Source organism: Rana temporaria, chromosome 3 (genome assembly GCF_905171775.1).
Source record: "Rana temporaria chromosome 3, aRanTem1.1, whole genome shotgun sequence".
Taxonomy (NCBI): Eukaryota; Metazoa; Chordata; class Amphibia; order Anura; family Ranidae; genus Rana; species Rana temporaria.
This window is the reverse complement of record NC_053491.1, coordinates 387582130-387606782: the sequence shown is the minus strand read 5'-3', so window position 1 is coordinate 387606782 and position 24653 is coordinate 387582130. Positions and strand designations below refer to the sequence as shown.

At 41.7% G+C, this 24653-nt stretch overlaps 1 protein-coding gene across 1 annotated transcript in view; it reads left to right on the top strand.

The window, feature by feature from the left end:
* AMN1 (antagonist of mitotic exit network 1 homolog) overlaps positions 1–20502 on the top strand; it is an 87375-nt gene extending 66873 nt beyond the window's left edge. The window contains exons 3-7 of the mRNA XM_040345753.1: positions 158–305; positions 6547–6764; positions 8307–8363; positions 12731–12842; positions 20180–20502. Of these exons, the coding sequence (XP_040201687.1) occupies positions 158–305; positions 6547–6764; positions 8307–8363; positions 12731–12842; positions 20180–20253 (609 nt within the window). The 3' untranslated portion in view covers positions 20254–20502. The remainder of the gene's footprint in view (positions 1–157; positions 306–6546; positions 6765–8306; positions 8364–12730; positions 12843–20179) is intronic.
* The last annotated feature ends 4151 nt before the right edge of the window (positions 20503–24653 follow it).

Below are 24653 nucleotides of genomic sequence, written 5' to 3'. Positions count from 1 at the left end.
TAGCATGGTGTTTTAACAATGTATTTGAACAATGGATTGATTGTCAGGGAAGTGTCAGTTTGGCTTACTATGGAAGGTGTTGTGATGCAGTACAAAGAGCCACCTTTTAATGGTCTCACTAAACATGCACCACCCTCATATTGTGGACCTTCCCCAGGTGTTGCATCCATCAGTCAAAAAACTGGACCTCCGTGACTGCGATGTTTCAGACGATGCACTACGGGTGATATCGCTATGCAAGCAGCTCAAGAAAATCAATTTAAACTCTTGCAAAGGGGAGGAGAGGACTTCAGTCACTTCAGAAGGTAAGCAGAAAAAAATCTTCAAAAGTCTTCTACACATTTGTTTCTTTTATTGTGGCATAATACCCTTTAAATGGCGCTGGCAGAAAATGTAAACTTTAATGTATACCTAAAGGAACAACTTTTTTCCAGTTTTGAGTAGAATGGAGAATAATTCGAATGCCTGTCAAGTTTTGCTGCCTGTACCCCTGTTAAGGAGATTCACCCTCTCTTATTGTCCTGTTTACCATTATCATTGAAAGTAAAAGAAATTGCAAATTTTGCATTGACACCAGAACAGGCATATAAGGGAAATCTTTCAATGGGGACACTAGCTTTGGTGACACCCAGGGATTCCCTCACTTTGGTGTTTTGGAGGGATCTCCTCTCACTTTTTTGGCCATGGGACAAGGGAGTGAATGGGATATCTCCCCAATGGGACACACATGGCGAAAGAAAACTGACCGGGATTATAACCCTTCCTTACTGTATCCAAAAAAACAAATAATTTAGTACTACTATAAAGATTATTTCCAAGAACATTTCCAAGGCTATTTGTGTTCAACATAATAGTAACTTTACTGCTTAAACTTTTTTGGCCATTTTGCTAGAGCCTTCATTTTCTAACCTAAAGACTGTCACATGCTTATTTATTCTTTTCATGGACATATGTTATATAAGTGAAATAATAGTTTAACCCCTTCCCGACCAGCCACCGCAGTTGTTCTGGGGCAGGTTGGCTCCCCTGGGCAAAGACGATGTTACCTTACGTTGGTTTGCCTTCTGACCACTAGGGGACGCCACCGGAGCTGATGCGAGTGCCCCGGCGGGCGTGATGACCGCCGGGCACCCGCGAGTGCTCGTGACAGAGCAAGAACTGGGATCACAGATCCCGGTTCTCCCAGGAGAGAGGAGACAGATCATGTGTTCATACTAAGTATGAACACAGATCTCTCTCTCCTCCCAGTCAGTCCCACAGTTAGTTAGAAAACACAGAACACACCTAGGGAACCCAGTTAACCTCTTGATCGGCCCCTAGTGTTAACCCCTGTAGGATGGGATGGGGACGGGATGGGGTGGGGGTGGGGTAGGATGGGATGAGATGGGGTGGGGTGAGATGGAGTTGGGTAGGATGGGATGGGGACGGGATGGGGTGGACGGGATGGGGTGGGGTAGGATGGGATGGGGGTGGAGGTGGGGTAGGATGGAATGCGATGGGGTGGGGGGGATGGTACGGAGTGGGAAAGGGAATGGGGGTGGATGGGGTGGGGTAGGATAGGATGGGGTGGGATGGGATGGGGGTGGGGTAGGATGGGATGGGGGTGGGTTAGGATGGAATGGGATGAGATGGGATGGGGTATGGTGGGGTGGGAAAGGATGGGATGGGCTACCTGACATACATTGACCTACCTGACATACACAGTGACTTCACCTACCTGACATACACTGACCTCACCTACCTGACATACATGGACCTACCTAACATACACTGACCTCACCTACCTGACATACATGGACCTACCTGACATACATGGACCTACCTGACATGCACAATGACTTCACCTACCTGACATATATGTTACATGGACCTACCTGACATACACAATGACTTTACCTACCTGACATACATGTAACATGGACCTACCTGACATAAACAATGACTTCACCTACCTGACATACACCCATCATGTGTCACGGCAGCCAGCCAGCCAGAAAGGAGGGAAGGAGAGGAGGAGGAGAGGAGAGCCGCCCGCCCAAGCCGGGATCTTTACAGTGCATGGTGTGGAGGAGGCTTGTAATTGCCGCCTTCTGGAGTCTGCGGCGCCTATGATGGACGTCACACGTCCCACGGTCCCAGGATTGGATCTGTGGGACGTCCATCATAGGAGCTGCAGGCTCCAGAAGGCGGGACTTCGCCAGCGCTCAGGGCTGTCAATTGGATGCAGCCTTCCTGACACTCGGGGCTTTTCAGGGACCCATTTGGAGCTCCAGCCCCCCTAGCCACACACTCCCGACACCCCTGCATGACTCAAAAACCGGACAGAGAGTCACGGATGGCCGAGACAATCGTGGACATCACTGGATTGAGATGGGGCTCTAGTAAGTATTAAGGAGGCTGATGCATAGAAAGCATTAAGAAAAAAAAAATGTCTCAGCCAATGGGTGACTCTCTCCCCATTGGCTGAGACACAGCAGCGGTGCCATTGGCTCCCGCTGTTGTCAATCAAATTCAGTTAGCTAATGAGGAGAGCGAGGGGGTAGGGCCGAACTACGGCTCCATGTCTGAATGGATAATTCGAGCTGCGCCACCACTCAGGTGCCCCCATAGCAAGCTGCTTGCTGTGGGGGCACTCAACAGGAGGGAGGGGCCAGGAGCACTGACAAGGGTCCCGAGAAGTCCAGGTTTTAGGCTGCTTTGTGCAAAACTACTGCACAGAGCAGGTAAGTATGACATGTTTGATATTTTTAACCGAAAGGAAAACAAGACTTTAGTATCACTTTATTAATTGAGCAAGCTGAAGTTAGAAGCTGATTGTCTACTATGCTCAGCTGCTGCAGATTCTAAGTTCTCCAGTTTTAGTAAATTATTCCCATTGTAACTAACCACAAATCTGACTCCTGAAATGCATCTAGGCAAATCTATTCATTCTCACAATTCTTATATGTTTATTAAAAATAATTTGTAACAGTTTTTGTCTATAGTTTTACCCATTTAAAATCCTTGTCTGCAGACAGTATGACGCCCAATGTGTTCATCATTTAATCAAACTCTTCTTGGTAACACTTTGCCAGCCCAAGAACATATTTATGACTGTAAAAATGAACTATTCACCCCACTCCGTGTTAAATGTCTTAATAGTGTTTAACCATACAATTCTATACATGTATGTATTCATATACTGGTTACATAAATATGCACTATATACATATCTATATATAGATATATCTATATATAGATATATGTCTATATATATATATATATATATATATATATATATATAATCTCACACACAGTGTTTTCCTATACAAGTATATTTCAAAGTATAAGTTAAAGCGGATATGCCACTAAAAAACTATATTAAAAGCAAGCAGCTACAAATACTGCAGCTGCTGACTTTTAATATAAGGACACTTACCTGTCCTGGAGTCCAGCGGTGATCGCAGCAGATGACGAGCCGATCGCTCGTCACCCTGCTGCTCCCCCCTCCATCCACGGTGAGGGAACCAGGAAGTGAAGCGCTCCGGCTTCACTGCCCGGTTCCCTACGGCGCATGCGCGAGTCGCGCTGCGCCCGCCGATTGGCTCCCGCTGTGTGCTGGGAGCCGAGTGTTCCCAGCATACAACGGGGGGGCGACGGGAAGCGGAGAAAAAACCCGTCCTTTGCCCGTATCGTAGGGCCGGAAGTGGGTGCAGATACCTGTCTGTAGACAGGTATCTGCACCCCCCTCCCCCCTGAAAGGTGTCAAATGTGACACCGGAGGGGGGGAGGGTTCCGATCAGCGGGACTCCACTTTAGAGTGGAGATCCGCTTTAAGACGCAGGCAGACCCTTTTCTGTGAACCTGTCAACCTAATTAATGTACATAGTTTTCCCATGTTCCACGCTAATTATTTCAGGCAGACAGTACAAAGATTTATTTAATTTCTTGTCAATGGTTGTTTTCCTACTTTAAAGCGGTGGTTCCGTGGGTTGTGGATTTTTTTCTTAATATCTCAAATGCTTATTAATGTAGATTGCAATCTACCACTCACCTGCTAGCCGCTTGTAGGTCTATCCGTTCTTTTTCCGTGATAAATAGTAACTTATAAAAACAAATCCAGGTCATTTCCATCTTGCTTGTGGGCAGTGTGAAGCCCACAAGCAAATACTTCCTGGATTCTGTAATGCGATGCCCCCATCATGCACCGCAGGATCTCGCGCATGCGCGGTGTTGACGCTGAGCAGCGCGAGGCTCGCCGTCAACACTTCCTGATTGCTAGCATTACTATGCCAACGGGTGACGTCATTTAGAATACACGCCCTGTTGTACCCCCAGGAGACCTTGAGTTGTCGGGGAAAAGGAGCGACACGCCCACTCCCCGCAGGGAAGAAGACCCGGAAGTCATGCTGTATACAGGTAAGGGTACAGATGTAGAAAAAAATGAAAATGCTACAGGCATTTATTAAGGTAGAAGAAATGATAGATAGAAAGTTCTGTTTGAGGGTGAACCTCCGCTTTAACCACTTCCAGACCTGCGCACGACGATGTACGTCCTATTTTTAAAGATTGATATCTCGGTAACGGCAGCAGCTGCTGTCACAACCGAGGTATCAATCTTTAGTGTGCGCGGTCTGGAATCCGATAATGGCGGTCTCCGCAGCGGATTCACCGCGAGATCGCCGTTATCGGTGGCGGGAGAGGGGCCCTCCCGCCGCTCTCCCGCGCCCTCCGCCGCTTACCGTAGCCGTCGGTAGCGGCGGAGGCGATCGGATGCTGTCGGCTGGTGAGCGGGGACGAGACTGAAGGAAAAATCTCCTTCGCCCGTCCCCATAGCTCGGCTGGGCGGAAGTGACGTCAAAACGTCAGTCCCGCCCAGCCTCTTAAAGAGACAAATTTTTTTTTTGGTCATTTGAAAAAATTACATTTTTTTTTTTATTTATTTTTTTTGCATTTAAGCCCAAATATGAGATCTGAGGTCTTTTTGACCCCAGATCTCATTATTAAGAGGACCTGTCATGCTTTTTTCTATTACAAGGGATGTTTACATTCCTTGTAATAGGAATAAAAGTGATCAAATTGTATTTTTTTTTTTTCAGTGTAAAAAATAATAAAATAAATAAGAAAACAAAAAAAAAATTTTTTAAAGCGCCCCGTCCCGACGAGCTCGCGCGCAGAAGCGAACGCATACGCGAGTAGTGCCCGCATATGAAAACGGTGTTCAAATCACACAAGTGAGGTATCGCCGCGATCGTTAGAGCGAGAGCAATAATTATAGCCCTAGAGCTACTCTGTAGCTCAAAAAATGCAATCTCTAGAATTTTTTAAACATCGCCTATCGAGATTTTCAAGGGTAAAAGTTTGACGCCATGCCACGAGCGGGCGCAATTTTTAAGCGTGACATGTTTGGCATCATTTTACTCGGCGTAACATTATCTTTCAAAATATATAAAAAAATTGGGCCAAATTTATTGTTGTCTTATTTTTTTAATTCAAAAAAGTGAATTTTTTCCAAAAAAAGTGCGCTTGTAAGACCGCTGCGCAAATACGGTGTGACAAAAAGTATTGGAATGACCACTATTTTATTCTCTAGGGTGTTGGAAAAAAAATATATATAATGTTTGGGGGTTTTAAGTAATTTTCTAGCAGAAAAAAATGTTTTAGTCTTGCAAACACCGAATCTGAAAAACACCTAAGGTCTGGAAGTGGTTAAAGAATACCATTCTACCAGGTTCTATTTCACATTTTTTTCTAGGTTGTTTTCCTTGATAGTGGTCAGGAGTTCAACTTTAACTGTGGATTTTCTCTGTTATGAAATATATAATTTTCTAGAGACTAATAACTATTGCTTAATATTGAATTAATAATAATAATGATACTACTACAATAATAATATGAATAATAATTATAATATCAATAGCATATGCAAATTAATATGAAATACATGGGTTAATATGAAATCCTACTACACTATATGATACCCAGGGCCTTTTTTCAGGGGGAACTTGGGGGAACTCAGTTCCACCACCTCTGGCTCAGACCCTTTGGTGCCTGCTCACCACAATCACTTGTAAACACAGAAGTCTGGTTTCTGTGTTTACAAGTGACAGCTCTGCACTCTGTGTGTAACCCCCCTGAACTCTGCACTCTGTATGCAATGCAATCCTGGTATTTAATGCCCCTTTAAGACCCTTCTACTGTTTGTCAAATCTGAACTGGGTTGTGGTTGAGTTCCTGCACCTATTTTCTAAGAAAAAAAGCTCTGATGATACCTAATCTTACTAGTTCAATAAGTTTGACCCGTTGGCTAACATAGGAGAGTGGCAGCACAAGACAGTTGACCTACAGGGGCAGGTATATACATTCTGATCCATCTGTACCTGCTGATATACCATTCCAAAAGCCCATTTGATGAATTGAAAAAATGCAAAAAAACTAAGAATTCCAGCTCAGAAGAGAGAAACGGAACCTTCACTGTCTAGTTGAAAAAATAAAGGAATTAACTTGCTTCCTTCACTGAATTTCCTGTGCAGAGCTGTTACCCATATTTCTCCTATCTTTATCTAGGTATTGAAGCAGTTGCACAGTCTTGTCCATACCTCCATGAGATCACACTGAAGAAATGCCGTAATATAACCGATGGTGGCATCTTAACGCTCTCCCTGCATTGTCCTCTGCTACAGATCGTCAACCTTAGTGGCTGCACCCAGCTCTCTGATGTTTCACTGCAGGCTCTGGGGCAGAATTGCCCTCTTTTACACAGTGTGGACTTCTCTGTTACAGCAGTACGTATAGCTAGGGGCCTTGTTTCAGAAAAATGTGTATGTGTTGCCATTTTTTTTTTTTTGTTAGAATCAAATCTTCGTCACATTTGGGGAATTTTCCTCTAATTTTCCGTAACTATTGGCATTAAAAATACATATATGATGCAGTCTGTGAATAGTGTTAACACAGCAGGTTATGTTTTTTGGAGTCGTTCTTTATCACAGTATTATTAGGTGTTTATTTAGCACCTTACAACAGTCAGGTTTTATTCATTTTAAAGTGGCTGTAAACCCTTACAGAACACTTTTGACTACAGGTAAGCCTATAATAAGGCTTACCTGTAGCTACCCCAGATATATCCTAAACCTGCACAGTTTAGGAGATATCCCCTGTATCAGCATGTGCTGACGTCATCGGCACATGCGCACTGAAGCAATGGCACGTTTGTGCCGTTGCTTGAGCTGGTGTGCCGTTACCGCGATGCCTTGAAGTAACTCCGGGGTCAATGTCGCCGGCCAAAGCTGTGTACTGGGACTGCTGTGGGGGCTTCGATCTAAGGGGAGTATTTTATAATGAGCTAGTATGCTATGCATACTAGCTCATTATACCGTTGTCTTGCAGTTTTTTTATTTTTTTATTAAAATTAAAAAAAATTTGTGGGCTTACAACCACTTTAAAGATGATCTCCAGGTTTTAGTGAACTTTAAATAGTTTGTTTAGGCTAAAGTGAAATTTTTTCATTTCTTTAAAGAGGTTGTAAAGGGTAATTGTTTGTTTCACCTTAATGCATCTCATGCACTGGCAATGACTGCCCCCCCAGCCCCCTGGTTTTACTTACCTAACCCCTGGAACTCCGTGGGCTTTTTCCCGCGACGGTTTCCCCCAGTTTGAGTCAGCTCGTCATTGGATATTGATAGCAGCGCAGCCATTGGCTCGCGCTGCTATCAATCATATCCAATGACGGGGCGCGCCAGGGGGCGGGGGCCAAGTGATACAGTTAGCGGCTACAACCGCCGGCTGTATCACGAGAGTGCGCCCACAATAACTTTCCACCATGCGAGAGAGCTTGCATGAAGGTGGAAAGTTCTTGCGGGGGGCAGCCGAGACAGCCACCGAGAGACCCCAGAAGACCAGGTTCAGGGCCACTCTGTGCAAAATGAGCTATATATATATATATATATATATATATATATATATATATATATATATATATATATAATATATAATATATATTTATATATATCATTTTTTTTTTTTTTTTTTGAGAACACAGTAGAAGCATTAGATACTTCAATCCTGATTTTATTTATCCTGTATGATGCCATAATTCTAATAAAATAGATTATCGGGAAAGAAGCTGGAACTTTTTAAAAGAATTAGGCGTGAATACGCTATGTACTGAAAATGACACGCCCACTGTGCTCCTGGAAATGTTTTCCTGCCAGTGCCAGCTTCCCAGAATGCATTGTAAATCGAAATTGTTCCTTTTGTTAACTGGCTTTTATGATTGAGGCTTATCTAAAATGGGAAATCTTATCTAACATGTTTTTTGCCATTTGTAGGTGACAGATGATGGAGTTATAGCTCTTGCGGCTGGAAGATGTTCACAAAATTTAAAGGTATGGCTACATAATTATCTGCAGTTCCTGTAACCATGCTTCACATTCTATTTTTCATTTGGCAATCTAGGCTGTGCCAGCCACACTGTGTCAGTGCTTAAAAGCAGTCAAGGACAGAATCTGTTCACTGGCAAGAACTGCTGTTAAAGACAAGAGTCTCAATTTACTAAGCTAAAGGTGGCCACACACATAATATGATCATCCAATTGATGCAACTAAAATATCAAATTTAACAAGAATCATAAACCACAGGCTTTCCATTCAAACAAATTGGCAAGCTCATGATCAACTTTGACACGGACAAGTTGACCAGATGTGGTGGAATTTTATCAGTTGTTTGTTTTTGTCGCGCACCAAACATCATATGAATCCTATGTACAGTATGTCTTCCTCAGATTAGGTAATGTGAGCCATCAGGCATGGAGAACCATCCCTGCTGGGAGAATAGACAGTGATTATTGCCAGAGGCTATAGCCGCTGCCTATAATTGCATGAAACATCCGCCGTGCTGGTTGTACCCAAGTCGATTGATGGATCGACTTGAGTACAATCGGCCTGCCCATACATGGTTCGAATCTTTGCCAGTCCCTGTTAAACTGGCCAAGATTCAAACTGTCTATGGCCTGCTCCTGAGAGCTTGCAGCCTAATAGGGAGGGGCAAGTAGTAGAAAATGTGATAACTTTTGGGGATGAACTGATGGGAGAATACAAATTCCCATTCTCACAACATAGTTTGAGAGGCGTCAGACTTTACCATGACAGGCACATCTAAGGGTTGATATGCTGCAATGTGTTGTTTTATTAAGTTATGCTTTAATTGTCCTTACACTTGTGATAACTAAAGCATTTTGTTTCCATAGCAAGTAGACTTCTGATCCCAGGCAGGGTAATTGTTGTTTAAATGGAAAACAAAGGCAAAAAGCTACTCGTCATAAAAAAATACTGGCCCTTTAAGTGTGTGCAGGGCGCCGGACACACAGCTGCTATGGGAAGCATGAGGTGTTTGCAAACAAGAAGCTCTGTTGGCTTCCTTCAGAAAGTCCTCGGGGCACAGAGCTCTGCACCCAGAACACTCCCAGTATAGCTATGTTCCCTGCTGAGGTGTGTGATTGGCGGGTCCTGTGTCTTCACTTCCCGTTTCTCTGACTCATCTGGCCGGTTTGAAGGTGGATGATAGGCGACTTGTGTGAGAGTTGTGAGTACGAGAGGGGGGGTGTAAAGGAGGACTCTGATGGGGACATCTAATGTAAAGTAGGACTCTGATGGGGACATCTAATGTAAAGTAGGACTCTGATGGGGACATCTAATGTAAAAGGGAACTCTGATTGGGACATCTAATGTAAAGGGGGACTCCGATGGGGACATCTGATGTAAAGGAGGACTCTGATGGTGAGATCTGATGTAAACGGGGACTCTGATGGGGACGTCTGATGTTAAGGAGGACTCTGATGGGGACATGTGATGTTAATGAGGACTCTTATTGGGACATTTGATGTAAAGGGGGAGACTGATGGGGACATCTGATGTATAGGGGGACTCTGATTAGGACACCTGATGTATAGGTGGATGCTGATGGGGACACCTGTTGTAATGGGAGACTCTGATTCAGACACCTGATGTAAAGGAGGGCCCCTGCTGTAAAGGGGGACTCTGGGACATCTGATGTAAAAGGGGGCTCTGATGAGGACTTCTTATGTTAAGTGTTTTTGTTTTTTTTACTTGAAATGTGGATGTGATTGGCCTACTGTGATCGGCACAGTGAGGCTGCATATGATGGGCACAGTGAGGCTGAAATTGATGGGCACAGTTTTATCTAAGTAATGATACATAATCACCTGATAAATGGCTATTTACAGTCCAGCATTACTAACAGTTTCTCCCTAAACAAAAACCAATGGGTATGTGCAGCGCAAATAAAGTTATAAATGAAACAGTGATATGCAAATCACAACATATATAAATAAAAAGTCTCAATAGTAAGACCAAGGTAAGGATAAATTCCCTCGTGAAAAAGGTGAGTTTGAATCCTCTGCTGGTGAGCGTGACAACAGAATCCTCCACCACACACACAATGTGCTTACCAGAAAAGATAGACCTCTCTGTGGGAGAAGGTCATGTGAGCATGTATCCAACAAGAGATAATACCAAATGATCCATGCAGCAGGAGTGTCTCCAAACAGGTGAGCAGCAAAACCAGGGCTGGCCTGCAGTGTGTGTGATCTCCACTAAAAGTTGCTGGGTGAAATCGCATTGGAATGCATGACCAAAAAAAATAAAGGAAACAATCTAAATGGCCTCCGTATGTTTATTTGAATAAAAGGAGGAGGACATATAAAAAGGTATACGCTGATGGTAGCACAGGGATAAAACAAAAATATCAAACAAGCGCGGAAGCTGAATATATCAATCCAGCGGAGAGATGGCCCCGGTTGATGTCTGTGCATAAGCTCCTCCGATGGACTTTTGTACACACAATCGGATTATCCTCCATCGGACATTTATTGCAGGAAAGTTTGAGAGCATGCACAGCGAACATTTGTCCGTTGTAAAACCGAAAACAATTGTCCGATGGAGCATACACGTGGATTTTTTCGATAAAACACTTCCGTCGGACAGTTGTTGTCAAAAAGTCCTATTGTGTGTATGGGCCTTTAGGGAGGTTTGTCCTCTCTATTTGTTCTGTTTACTGTTATCATTGATGCCGCGTACACACGGTCGTTTTTTGTGATGAAAAAAAACGTCATTTTTTTCTCATGAAAAAAACTACGTTTTTCAAACTTCATTTTAAAAAACGACGTTGCCTACACACCATCGTTTTTTCAAAATGCTCTAGCAAAGCGCGGTTACGTTCAGCACGTACGGCGGCACTCTGTTCCATTCAAGTTTGCTTCATAACTTGCTTCTGGGCATGCGCGGGTTTAAAAACGTTGTTTTAGCTACACATAGTGGGCTAGATTCACATAGATTAGCAGATCTTTAGATCCGCGTAATCTATGTGATTTACGATCCGCCGGTGCAATTTAGCGAGGCTAGTGCAGTATTCACAAAGCACTTGCCTCAAAACTTGCACCGGCGGATCGTAACTCCCCAGGCGGAATTCAAATTCCGCGGCTAGGGGGAGTGTACAATTTAAATCAGGCGCGTTCCCGCGCCGATTTAACTGCGCATGCGCCGCCGGCGAAATTTCCCAGTGCGCATGCTCCAAATGACGTCGCTAGGACGTCATTGTTTTCGGCGGCAACGTCAATTGCGGCCATCCGTATTCCAGACCGACTTACGCAAACGACGTAAAAATGTGAAACTCGGCGCGGGAACGACGGCCATACTTAACATTAGCTACCCCTCATATAGCAGGGGTAACTATCGGCCGGAAAAAGCCAAACGCAAACAACGTAAAAAAAAAGCGACGGGCGGGCGTTCGTTTCTGAATCGGCGGTTCTCCTCATTTGCATATCCGAAACGTAAAAGACCGAGGCGACACCTAGCGGCCGGCGGGAGATTGCAGTCTAAGATCCGACGGTGTAAGTCACTTACACCAGTCGGATCTAAGGGAGATCTATGCAGAACTGATTCTTATGAATCAGTCGCATAGATCCGACCGTCGGATCTCAGAGATACGACGGCGGATCAGGAGATCCGCCGTCGTATCTCTTGATGAATCTGGCCCAGAGATTTTAAATGACACAAAAAACAACGTTTTGAAAAACGACATAAAAAATTGAAGCATGCTCGAATTTTTTTTGGTTGTTTTTCAGAAGACATAAAACGACGTTTTCCCCACACACGGTCATTTTAAATGACGTTTTTAAAAATGTTGTTTATTTTTTATCACAAAAAACGACCGTGTGTACGCGGCATTAGAGTAAAAGAGAATGACAAATTTTGGGCTGTCCCCAGAAAAGTTATTGAGGGGATATCTTCCACTGGGCACAATAGTTATGGTGACACCATGGGATTCTCTCACTTTGAAGGGATTTCCTCTCACTTATTGTTTTGGCTGTGGAACAGTGAGAGAAGGGGGAAAAAAATGATGGGTTAAAACCCTCCCTTACTTAAAATTGTTTAAAAAATTGCCTTTAGTTATACTTTTAGCCAGGATGTAATGTACAGAACTTCATAGTTCACAGTCAATAAACATCCACAGAAAAAAAATATATTACAGAAATAATCCTTTTCTAAAGCATATTTACGAAGCATTGTTTTTGTTACATTGGGTTGTTATTTTGTCATTTGTTCCTGGTATGCGTAAATCACAGTAGTGATTGATACGATACTCTATTCACTTCCTAGGTCTATTAAAAAGACTATAACATTTCCTCTTGTACAACTCTAAGTGTAACCCTAACACTTTCTCTTATTCTCCATAGGAAGTTCACATGGATCGTTGTGTCCATCTTACTGATGATGCGGTGGAAGCCATCTTGACGTGTTGTCCAAACATTTACATCCTGCTTTTCCACGGCTGTCCACAGATTACAGGTCGGTCTTTGTCACAGACATCATACCTATGTATCTCATGCAGACAATGTCATTCTCAATAGAAATTGGGCTTTAAAATTATTATTATTAATATTATTATTATTATACAGGATTTATATAGCACTAACAATTTGCACAGCACTTTACAATATAAAGGGGGACAGTACATTTACAAAACCGTTCAATACAAAAGATATATGAGCGCCCATTGAATTTACAATCTAAAGGGAGGTGGTACAAAAGGTAATAGCTCCGGGGGATAATCTGATGGAAGTGACTCAAGTACAGTTTGTCGGGTTGGCTTCCCTGAATAAATACGTTTTTAAGGATCACCTAAAGGCAGACAGTGTAGTAGCTGGACATACAGAGGAAGGGAGTTCCAGAGGATGGGAGAGATTCTGGAAAAATCCTGGAGGCGAGAGGAGGTAACGAGAGCTAAAGAGCAAGATGTTATGGGAGGAGCGGAGAGGACGATTTGGACGATATCTGCAGGTAAGGTTGGTAATGTAGCTGAGGGCAGTGTTGTGGATGTCTTTCTACGTTGTTGTTAGTATTTTGAATTTCTAAAGTTGGGCTAGTGGTAGGCAGTGAAGAGATGGCAGAGAGAGGAACAGCAGTCATGGATCAGTTAGTAAGGTGTATATGTCTAACAGCAGCATAGGATGCATTAAGGTGAAAAAACACGAACCTTTACAACCTCTTTAAACCAGTGACAGCCAGGGAACTAGCCAGCCAGGGAAATGTAATATTACTATTACATTATATGGAGCATTTATATGCCTACTTAATTGAATAATTTCACATATTTTTTTGTTTTGTTTATGTGCTTTTTGTAATATTTAACATATTTTCATTATACTGTATATTGTTTGAATTTTACTCATTGAAATATATTAGTATATAAAGTAGGGTTGTCCCGATACCGATACCAGTATCGGTATCGGGACCGATACTGAGCATTTGCGGGAGTACTTGTACTCCCGCAAATGCCCCCGATGCCAGATCCGATACTACGTCCCCCAAATCCACAACCCACCCCCCCTCCCCGCCGCCGTCGCATAACGCAAAGCCGCCGCCGCCTAGTTAATCAGCGTGCGGGGAACATTACAGCTTTCATTTGAATTGCTGTGTGTTCCGCGCCACGTATAGACACTCCCCCGTGCTCGGGATTGGACGGGTGATCTGCACTTTGATAGACAGATCACCCGTCCAATCCCGAGCAAGGGGGAGTGTCTATACGCGGCACGGAACACACAGCTATTCAAATGAAAGCTGTATTGTTCCCCGCACAGTGATTAACTAGGCGGCGGCATCTAGGTATGGGGAGACATAGCTGCATATGTGGGGGGACATGGCTGCATCTGTGGGGGACATGGCTGCATCTGTGGGGGACATGGCTGCATCTGTGGGGGACATGGCTGCATCTGTGGGGGACATGGCTGCATTTGGGGACACATTTAAAAAAAAGTATCGGTATTCGGTATCGGCGAGTACTTGAAAAAAAGTATCGGTACTTGTACTTGGTCCTAAAAAAGTGGTATCGGGACAACCCTAATTTAAAGTACTATGAATGAGAGTGGAACCATTGTGTTTTTTAATATCGATTACCTCATTCTCATATGGATTTAAAGCAAAAGGTAATTACCATCGTTCAGACGTTCTTAGAGCTATATATTGTATGAAGAGACAATAAGTCTGACAGATGCTGCCATAAAATAGACTACTCATTATATTTATGGTTTTGTTCAAGACTTGGATCAGAGGTTATTTGAAGCGATATCTTGATATTTTTAAGAAAATTACCAAATTTATTTTTAAACCAATACTGTAATTGACGTCATAAATTACGTGGAAAACACATCCACGCCTACTTTATTTGGGGGATAAAAGTTTGTAGAAAGATTAGGAGAGAGGAATGAGAAAGGAGAGAAAAGAAGGAAGGAGACAAAGCTGATATCTCTCAGACAGAAGATTTTGAGATTTCTGGTAAAGTATATATTTCTATTTATCTGTAGGCAATTGAATAGACATATATCTGGCTAAACCATTTAGTCCTTGTAGCATGAAGATTTGGAATTGTAATAATTCTAACTGCAGTATAATTTGTTCCTTTTTCAATCGAAGAAAGCAATACACACTTTATATATATATATATATATATATATATATATATATATATATCTTATTGAAACGGATTCCAGTTCCTAGTAAATGGGTTAGTTATGATGTATGCTTAAAATAAAATAATTATTGGAAATGTATCTTCACTTTAAATATAAGTCTTGGTTAAATAACCAATTCTGTGCATGGTATAACAAGTTTGTCCATGTGCGGTTAAAGTAAATTTGAGTTTGCGATATCTGTTGACTGAGAGAGGTCACCTGTCAAAATCAGCACCTTTTTGTTTTCACATCCTGTTGAGCAAGTGATAAGCTATTAATTACTTTCAAGTAGTTACCCAGTTTTGCTACCTTGATAGTTTTGAAACGACATCCTGTGGTTATTTTCTCGCCATCTGTATCATCCATATTATTGAAATGTTGATCCATATTCTTTGTTTGACACCAGTTATATTTTGATATCATTTTGCCCTAATTTTTAGTAAATGAATATATATATTTTTGCACTCTTTTTTTGTATTCCTTTTGTCTTCAGGTTAGCGCAAATAAACAAATTTTAGTTCTTTTGTTGATTTGTGGAAATAAGTGGGAATCCCCCTAATTATAGATTCTTGCTTATTTTCGTAAATATAAAATTGTTTAATATTTCAGTATAAACATTCTGACAACCAAGTTTCCCTCCACCAGGCAATGCTTAAAGTGGATGTAAACCCCAATTTGTTTTCTTTTTTGATGTCACAATGTAGAGTATAAGATTTCCTAATCTGTGCCCAGTCTTGCCACGCAGAGTTAATCCAGCTCTGAGCAATCCTCTTTTATTGTTCCGTGAAAATAAACAGACTTCCAGATAAAAACCTGTCTAAATAAAAAGTCCTTTCCTCTCTCCTTGCTTTGAGTGACAGGTTATTTACCTATCTAGCTTGGACATGTTTATCATATGTTATGTTATGTTTATCATAATATGAGGTGATCCACAGTTCATTGTATATTAGCAGGATGTGTTATGTGGGGAAGGGATGGATTTCTCACTTTTTATACTGTGGATCACCTCATATTATGATAAACATAACATAATATATGATAAACATGTCCAAGCTAGATATGTAAATACATCGGCGCATATTTATGCTGGCGTAGCGTAGAGAGGCAAGCACCGAATTCACAAAACACTTGCCTCCCAAACTGCGCTGGGTTCCCTCTGCGTAAGCCGTCGTAGGTGGAAGTGGGCGTGAGCCATGCTAATGAGGCGCGACCCCATGCAAATGATAGGCCGAGTGCCATACAAGTACTAAAAATGAATAATTTAATGTACTGTAATTTGTAGTCATTCTGTGGGCGTGCACAATTTTAAATCATGATGTGTTTGGTATCTATTTACTCGACATAGCATCATCTTTAATATTCTACAAAAAATTGAGTATTATATTGTTTGTGTCTACTAAAATCAATTAAAGAGTATTTTTTCCTCAAAATTTGCATTTGGTAGACCGCTGTATTCTGTAATAAGTTTGAAACTACCACCATTTTATTCACTAGGGTCTCTACTTAAAAAAATATATAATGTGTGGGGTTCAAAGTAATTTTCTAGTTAAAAAATGCCGATTGTTTACGAGAAATATCAAAATTGTACAGGTTTTGATGTGGTTAAAAATAAAACTTCCCCAGTGTGCATCCATTGTCAATCGTCTTGTCCAGCAATGTAGGTCCATGTCAATCACAAAGAAATGACATTGCCAACCACAAAAAAAAAAGCTGAAGCCCACAGACATCCGATGGCTACCGTCGATAGCCAGTGCAGGATGGAAGCTTTGTTTCCCCCTGCCACTGAAGTAAACAAGAAAAAAATGTAATTCTCTCTCTTCCACCCTGACCATTTTGGCAGGAAATTATGTTTATCCACTGTGTATGTCTTGCGTACTGCTGATGAGGTAATTATATTTTTTTGTCAGCGGTTCAAACATTAATGTCTGTGTGTTGAGTTAATTTGAGGGGACAGCAAATTTACACTGTTATACAAGCTGTACACTCACTACTTTTTATATTTGTAGCAAAGTGTCATTTCTTCAGTGTTGTCACATCGAAAGGTAATAAAATATTTACACAAATGTGAGGGGTGTACTCACTTTTGTGAGATACTGTATATACAATAGCACATTATAAAAAAATAAGCATATATTAAGTGTCCCGATAATGCGGTCACTACAATACTGCTAGTGCTCAAATGAATAACATAAAACTATCCCATTACACAGTCCATTAAAGTGTTGGTGCTTATATCCTGTGCAATCTTCTTATCATTCGTGTTGCGAGAGGGGGGCATGCAACAGAGGGGGAGAGAGGGCTACTTTGGACCTCCCCGAAGACTAGGGGGCTTTTAAGGAGACGCAACATCAGGCTTACACAAGAGAAGAGGAAAGAAGAGATGCAGAGGTTCTAGAGGAGGTCAGAAGAAGAAGGAAAAGGGAAGTTTAAACACTGGCATCTTCAACCTAAGTGACACCATCTTTACAAAGGCAGAACTTAAAGTGGAGTTTCGGCGAATACTGCAGCTACTGCAGCTGCTGACTTTGAAAATATGGACACTTACCTGTCCAGGGTTCCCTACTGTGCATGCGCGAGTAGCCCTGCGTGATCTGAATGGTCCCTGCTGTCTTCTGGAACCTGTGTGTCTCCCAGAAGACAGCGCGGGGGGGGAGGTGCCAGACGTAGCATAGATATCCGCGGATATCAATGCTGGGAAATGGAAGCAAATACCTGTATTAGGTATCTGCTCCCCCCTCCCCCCTGAAAGGTGCCAAATGTGACACCAAAAGGGGGGGAGGAGTTAAATTTTTGGGTAGAACTCTGATTTAAAGTATTAGAATTAGGGTTAAAGTACGCTCCAACAAAAAACATTGATAAATTTAAAACCTTTATAGGTCTTTAAAAGTTTATTAGAAAGTTAATTATAAAAAAGTATTATGCCAGTAGAAATTATTAAAAAGTCAAAGAAGAAACCCTGTACAAAAATAGGGCCTAAAAAACAATCTACTTTCAATCCTAAACTTAATAATAACCAGTGCTTAGACGTATTCAAAATGAGGGCATTAGTATAGAACCCATTAGAGGAATCAAGGATGTAAAACAGGGAATCAAAGAGCCGGAATGTAAGAAAAATATAATATTGAGAACGACCGACAAGGGGGGCAGAATTGTAATCCTTAATAAAAAGGATTATATGACACAGCTGAATCGTCTATCTGATGAAGACACATAAGAAAAATTAAGAGGGGACCCAGGAAATAAATACAAGGCTAAATTAACTAAATTGATTTAAAAAAAAAAGCCCAAAGGGAGGGGATATTAAATAAAAGGGAAGCAAAGTACCTAATACTGGAGGCACCAAAACACTGGTTATTTATCAGGTCCTAAAGATCCGTAAGAATGTAAGGAATGGTTTAAGAATATTTTGACTTTTTTCTCCAACCCATAGTGCAAAGTTTCCCATCCAATGTAAGTGATGTTGTTGTTCAGTCGTGTCCGACTCTTCGTGACCTCGAGGACCATAGTGCGCCAGCTTGTTTTATTTTCATGTTCATTGTTTCGATGATGCTATCTATCCATCTTTTCTGTTGTCCTCTTCTTTTTTTCTTCCATGTTTCCCAGCATCAGGGACTTTTCCAATGAGTCCTCTCTTCGCATTAAGTGGCCAAAGTATTCGAGTTTCAGCTTCAGGATCTCGCATTCCAGTGAATATTCAGGGTTGATTTCTTCAGGATTGACTGGTTTGGTTTTCTTGCCATCCAAAGGACTTTCAAGAGTCTTCTCCAACACCATAGTTCAAAAGCATCAATTCATCAGTGTTCAGCCTTCCTCATGGTCCAACTTTCACAGCCATAGGTTACTACTGGGAATATCCTAGCTTTGACTATATGGCACTTTGTCGGTAGGGTGATGTCTCTGCTTTATATAATGTTGTCTAGGTTTGCACTTGCCTCCTTCCAAGAAGCAAGCTCTTATTTTTATGGCTACATTAACGGTCTGCTATGATCTTGGAGCTTATGAAGATAAACTCTGTCACAGTTTCCAATTTGTCTCCTTCTATTTGCCAAGGAGTGATGGGACCAGTTGCCATAATCCTAATATTCAATTTCAGGCCAGCTTTTGCGCTCTCCTCTTTCACCTTCATTAAGGGGCTCTTTAGTTCTTCACTTTCTGCCATTAGTGTGGTATCGTCTGCATATCTCAGGTTGTTGATATATCTTCCTGCGATCATAATTCCGGCTTGTGATTCGTCGATCCTGGCATTTTGCATGATGTACTCTGCATATAAGTAGGGTGACAATATACATCTTTGCCACACTCTTTCTCTATTTTGAACCAGTCGGTGGTTTCATGTCCTGTTCTTACTGTTGCTTCTTGACTTGCATACAGGTTTTTCAGAAGACAGGTCAGGTGGTCTGGTTTTCCCATTTCTTTCACTGTAGCCATTGCCACCAGGCCAAAAAGTGATGGCAAATTCAACATTTTTGAGTTGTCACCAGAACAAGCAGTAAATATTTCAAAGAAGACACTTGTGTTGTTGAGGAATCACTTTTCTACAATTTCCTCTTACAGTTGTGTCTCTGGGTCAAAAAGTCTCAATCGGATCAGGTTTTACGCCATTCCACTTTATGCGTTGGATTTCCCACTAGGGATCTCAAGGGGCCTTGTATAAGAAAACAGGTCTTTTCTTCATTGATATTTGTTGTATCTGTGTCCCATTGCAGGGATTTCCACTCACTTTCTGTTCCATAGATACAATAGGAAGTATCTCCAAAGTGAGGAGAAATCTCCTCTGCTTTCATTGGAACAGTATTCCCCTTTAGAAGAATTTCACTCACGTCCTGTTTCAGTGACAATTGTAAAATTAAGAATTTCCCACTGCTTTCTGTCCCAGAGACAATGGTTACCAGAATAAAAAATAGGGGTAAAGAGAACTCCACACTCCATACAAAACTAAAAAAAATTATATACTGTAATTTCACACTGACAGGAATAATGCAACTACAAAAAGAGTAGCAGTTTATTACATGTTGTTTGTAACATTATCAGTTCAAGGATTCCTTTAGGTATTGTCTCAAATTAATCCAAGTCTCACTTAGCAAAAGGGATGTTTGGACTGGTCTCAGAGCAAATAGTCATCTGTAGGTGACCCCTCTGTTATCCTTGCTCAACTGTTTGTTTTTTGTCTTGCAGATCGCTCTAGGGAGGCATTGGAACAGCTTGTGGGACCCAACAAAATAAAGCAAGTCACATGGACGGTTTACTAGAAACATCACCCAAAGTGCTGTGAGCAATGACAGGCCTTGTTAGCCTTCTCTTTCACCAAGGCTCAGTTGAGAAGAACTGACTGTGTAGAATTAACATGTGTAGTCAATTACATGGAAATACGATGGACTTTTAACACACAAGCACTTATTCTATTTGTCCTACCTACAATTATTTGCACTTTTGTTCTAAGATTTTAACGTATTTTGGATTTCAATAAACTTATTTAGTAGCTAACACTATGTAGATAATCACTGGGCAAAGTTGTGGCATTTATTTTTATCTAAATCTAGGTTGGCACATGTGATCCTTCTGAGGTGACCCAGCTTTTCAGGATATCACTTTATTTCTTCTCACATGGTCAGTCATTTTGTGAAACAATCATAAAGGTCTTCTGCTTAAGTCTGTGAAGATCAAAGGTGGCCAGTGGCAATTCAACATGCGTTCATCAGACTAAGGCTGGCTATACATGTGGCGATGTTCAGTCACCAAACAGCTTCAACAGAGTTTCAAACACTGTCCATCCACCAGTAATTGCACATACGATTGCAAATAATCACCAACAACTATGCAATCTACTCTGGAGTTTGATAAACCACAAGAATTTGGTTGATCATAAAGTCAAACTGGGCACTAAAGTGAGAGTATTAATACAGTTTATTGACAGATCAAATCAAAAAAGGGAAAAAAATATTGCAGTTTCTCTGAAAGCTATTTGGGTTTGATTTGGGCAATTTGATCCCACCTTCTTGCAGTCAATCAAAACTACCATTTCATGTCTTCAATTGCTATACGATTTCAACCAAAATTTGATTTAAAAGTTTGATTGCTCTATCAAATTGCCACATGTATGGGCAACTTAAAAGTATACTCTGTTGCAGGTCCTGTCTTCAACTGATGGATGCAGTGGGTTCTCTGCTCAGGATTTGAGTGGGTTAATGAGCAACTATTGGTTATCGGATAATATTCTGTTTAAAAAAAGGAGGGTTTTAATGGATTTGAGGTTAGTTTAATACATTTTTTAGTTGATAACTCTGTAAGAAAATCAGCAGCTACAGACATTTTTGCAAGGTCAGTATATATATCTGGGGAGGGAGGAGTGGGGGGTAGTTTAGCACCATGATCAGGAGGTAAATGGATAAGTGCACTTGAAAGGAGGAGGAATGGGTTGCCTCCAGAACATGTCTACTCTTAATCTATTAATTGCTATATATATATATATATATATTCAGAAACAAGGTATAAAAATACTAAAAGACAGTCCAACTGTATCAGTCCTATACCAAAACAGCGCTAATGTTGGCAAAAGTTAGAACACACTCACCCTTAGGAGTTTAAACTCGCCAGAGCAAGTAAATTGCCAAACCATAAGCAGGGAATCAACGTCAGATGAGGCACTGCACTCAACATCAACCAGGGAGATACTAGAATGCTGAAGGCTCCAATTGAGTATAAGACAATGTGAGTAAGTAAACCGGCACTGCACCGTCTCCTCCACGGGGAGAATCGCCACTCAAACCTTGGATATCCTGACTTCAACAAAGGGCGTGACCATGCACACATCTCAAGGTTTGGTTTGAGTGGCGATTCTCCCCGTGGAGGAGATGGTGCAGTGCCGGTTTACTTGCTCACATTGTCTTATACTCAATTGGAGCCTTCAGCATTCTAGTATTTCCCTGGTTGATGTCGAGTGCAGTGCCTCTTCTGACCTTGATTCCTTGCTAATGGTTTGGCTATTTACTTGCTCTGGTGAGTTTAAACCCCTAAGGTGGAGTGTGTTCTCACGAGGTGGACCAGGAATTTTCGGTGGAAGGTGCACGCTGTCTATTTCTATAGGATCACCCATGGACACTATCTGACACTTTGCACATCTATCAAAACTGTCATTGTGGAGTTGGCCATCTAACTTTTACCAACATTAGCGCTGTTTTGGTGTTGGACTGTCTTTTAGGCCCCATACACACGACCAAACATGTCTGCTGAAACTGGTCCGTGGGCCAGTTTCAGCAGACATGTTCGGTCGTGTGTAGGACCGAGCGGACAGAATTCCAGCAAACATTTGCCCGCCGGGGCCTTTTCCCAGCGGACAAATATTCCTGGACTTGTTTTAAAACAGTCCGCTGGAATCCTGCCCGCTCGGACATGTTCGGTCGTCTGTACAGACCTACCGTACATGTCCGAGCGCCCGCCATCCCTCACATGCGTCGAATGACTTTGACGCATGCGTGGAAGCATTTAACTGGCAGGCCCGCCCACATCGCCGCGTCATCATCGCGGCGACACCGCGGACACGCCCCGCGTATTGTTTACGCGCGGATTTCTGTACGATGGTTAGTACAGCCATCGTACAGAAATCCCCGGGCAGACATGTACGGTGAAAACGGTCCGGCGGACCGGTTTCATCGTACATGTTTGCCCGTGTGTACATGGCCTTAGTATTTTTATACCTTGTTTCTGAATTGTCATTTATTTTAAACAGCAGCTTAGGCATTTATCCCTTTTATATGTTTCTATTTTAAGGGATTTTGTATCTTTTATTTATTTTATATCTTGGTCAATCTCCTTGCTTACCCTTCACTGGGTTACCTGTTTTGAATAGCAACTACATTTCCCATTGGCGCTGAGTGGTGTATTGAAGGCCGTTAATATACACTTTTCTTTTTCAATTGCTATATATGTCCCAAATTGGGATCTTAGATAGTTAAGAGCTAGGGATCACACTTTGGAGGAGTATCTTGATGCAGTAACGTGGCTTCAAATGTCATAACAAGGAGCACAAAACACATCATTGGAGTAAGTTCAAACTGACCAATCATTTCCAAATGCAAAAATATGCAAGAGTAACTACACTGTAATTATGTACACTGTGTGTACATAATTAACCCTCCAAGAACACTACTCATGATATCACCATCACACATACACTATATTGTCAAAAGTATTGTGACGCCTGCCTTTACAGGCACATGAACTTTAATGGCATCCCAGTCTTAGTCCGTAGGTATCCTGATGCCTTAAGAGTTCCCTTCACGCAACACCATAATCCCCCCCCCCCCACCAAATGATTTGGACCAGTGCACAAAGCAAGATCCATAAAGACATGGATGAGAGAGTTTGGGGTGGAAGAACATGACTGGCCTGCCCAGAGCCCTGACCTCAACCCGATAGAACACCTTTGGGATGAATTAGAGTGGAGACTGCAAGCCAGGCCTTCTTGTCCAACATCAGTGCCTGGCCATACAAGTGCACTTCTGAAAGAATGGTCAAACATTCCCATAGACACACTCCTAAACCTTGCGAACAGCTTTCCCAGAAGATTTTAAGCTGTTATAGCTGCAAAGGGTGGGCCAACACAATTTTGAACCCTGTGGACTAAGACCGGGATGCCATTAAACACAAATCCTAGTGTACAGTTGTAACAAATGTTAACCTATTTTACTCACTGGATGCTTGCAAAAAATATATATTGCAAAAACAACATGATGGCAAACTGTGGATCCACCAAATCTCCTTTTCTTTAGCAATGAAATTCTGTCACTCCTCTTGATTCTTGTCATCTCATCAATAATCATAAATCTGAGGTCATAATCCTGATGTCCCTGTATCGTTTTTTAACTCGTGACTTATTTCTGCGATCACGTTGCACAGACTATTCATTAAGCAATTTTGTACAATTATCTAATTAGGAATAGCCCATCTGATTCATAGACTATAGTCTTTGGCTCCATGCACGCTGGGCTTAAAAAAACATCACTCTGTTCTCTTGGCAGTAAAGAACGCTCATATAGAGCATTTTTCTACTAAGTTAAGACGAGTTTAGGAGAGTTTTACGTTTGTTCTGCCAGTGAGCTCCAATAAGAGACGCAAATGAGAAGGGTTTTTTAAACTGCCTCTAAACGTTGTGCTCAAAATATGCCTGCAATCATCCTAATGTGCATGGACACATAGGATAACATTGAGTAACTTCTACAGGCAGAACACAGAACTCCTGTAGAAGCAATGTTTTCTAAGCCAGTGTGCATGGAGCCTCAATATTTAGAATGGTTGTTCATAAACCGACTTTTGTGTATCACATTCAAGGGCTTTTTTATATGATAATTATGTAAAGGGACAAACTATTGTATGGCTTATGTAAAGATCTTGCCACTTGGGTCATTATGTCTTCTGGTTTTGTTGTTTCCAGTCAGTGGAATGCAGGGTGTCCTGGATAGAGCATACTTTAAAGCTCCATTACTTATATTCACTGTACTTATATTCACTCTAAGTGCAATTTTATCATTTTAATTCAATACATTTTATGGTATAATACTATATAGGATTGCCCTTGTTCATTTACTCTGCATGGCCCCATTATGTGATAAGCGAGAGAGAGAGAGAGAGATATTAAAGGAGAATCAGGAGG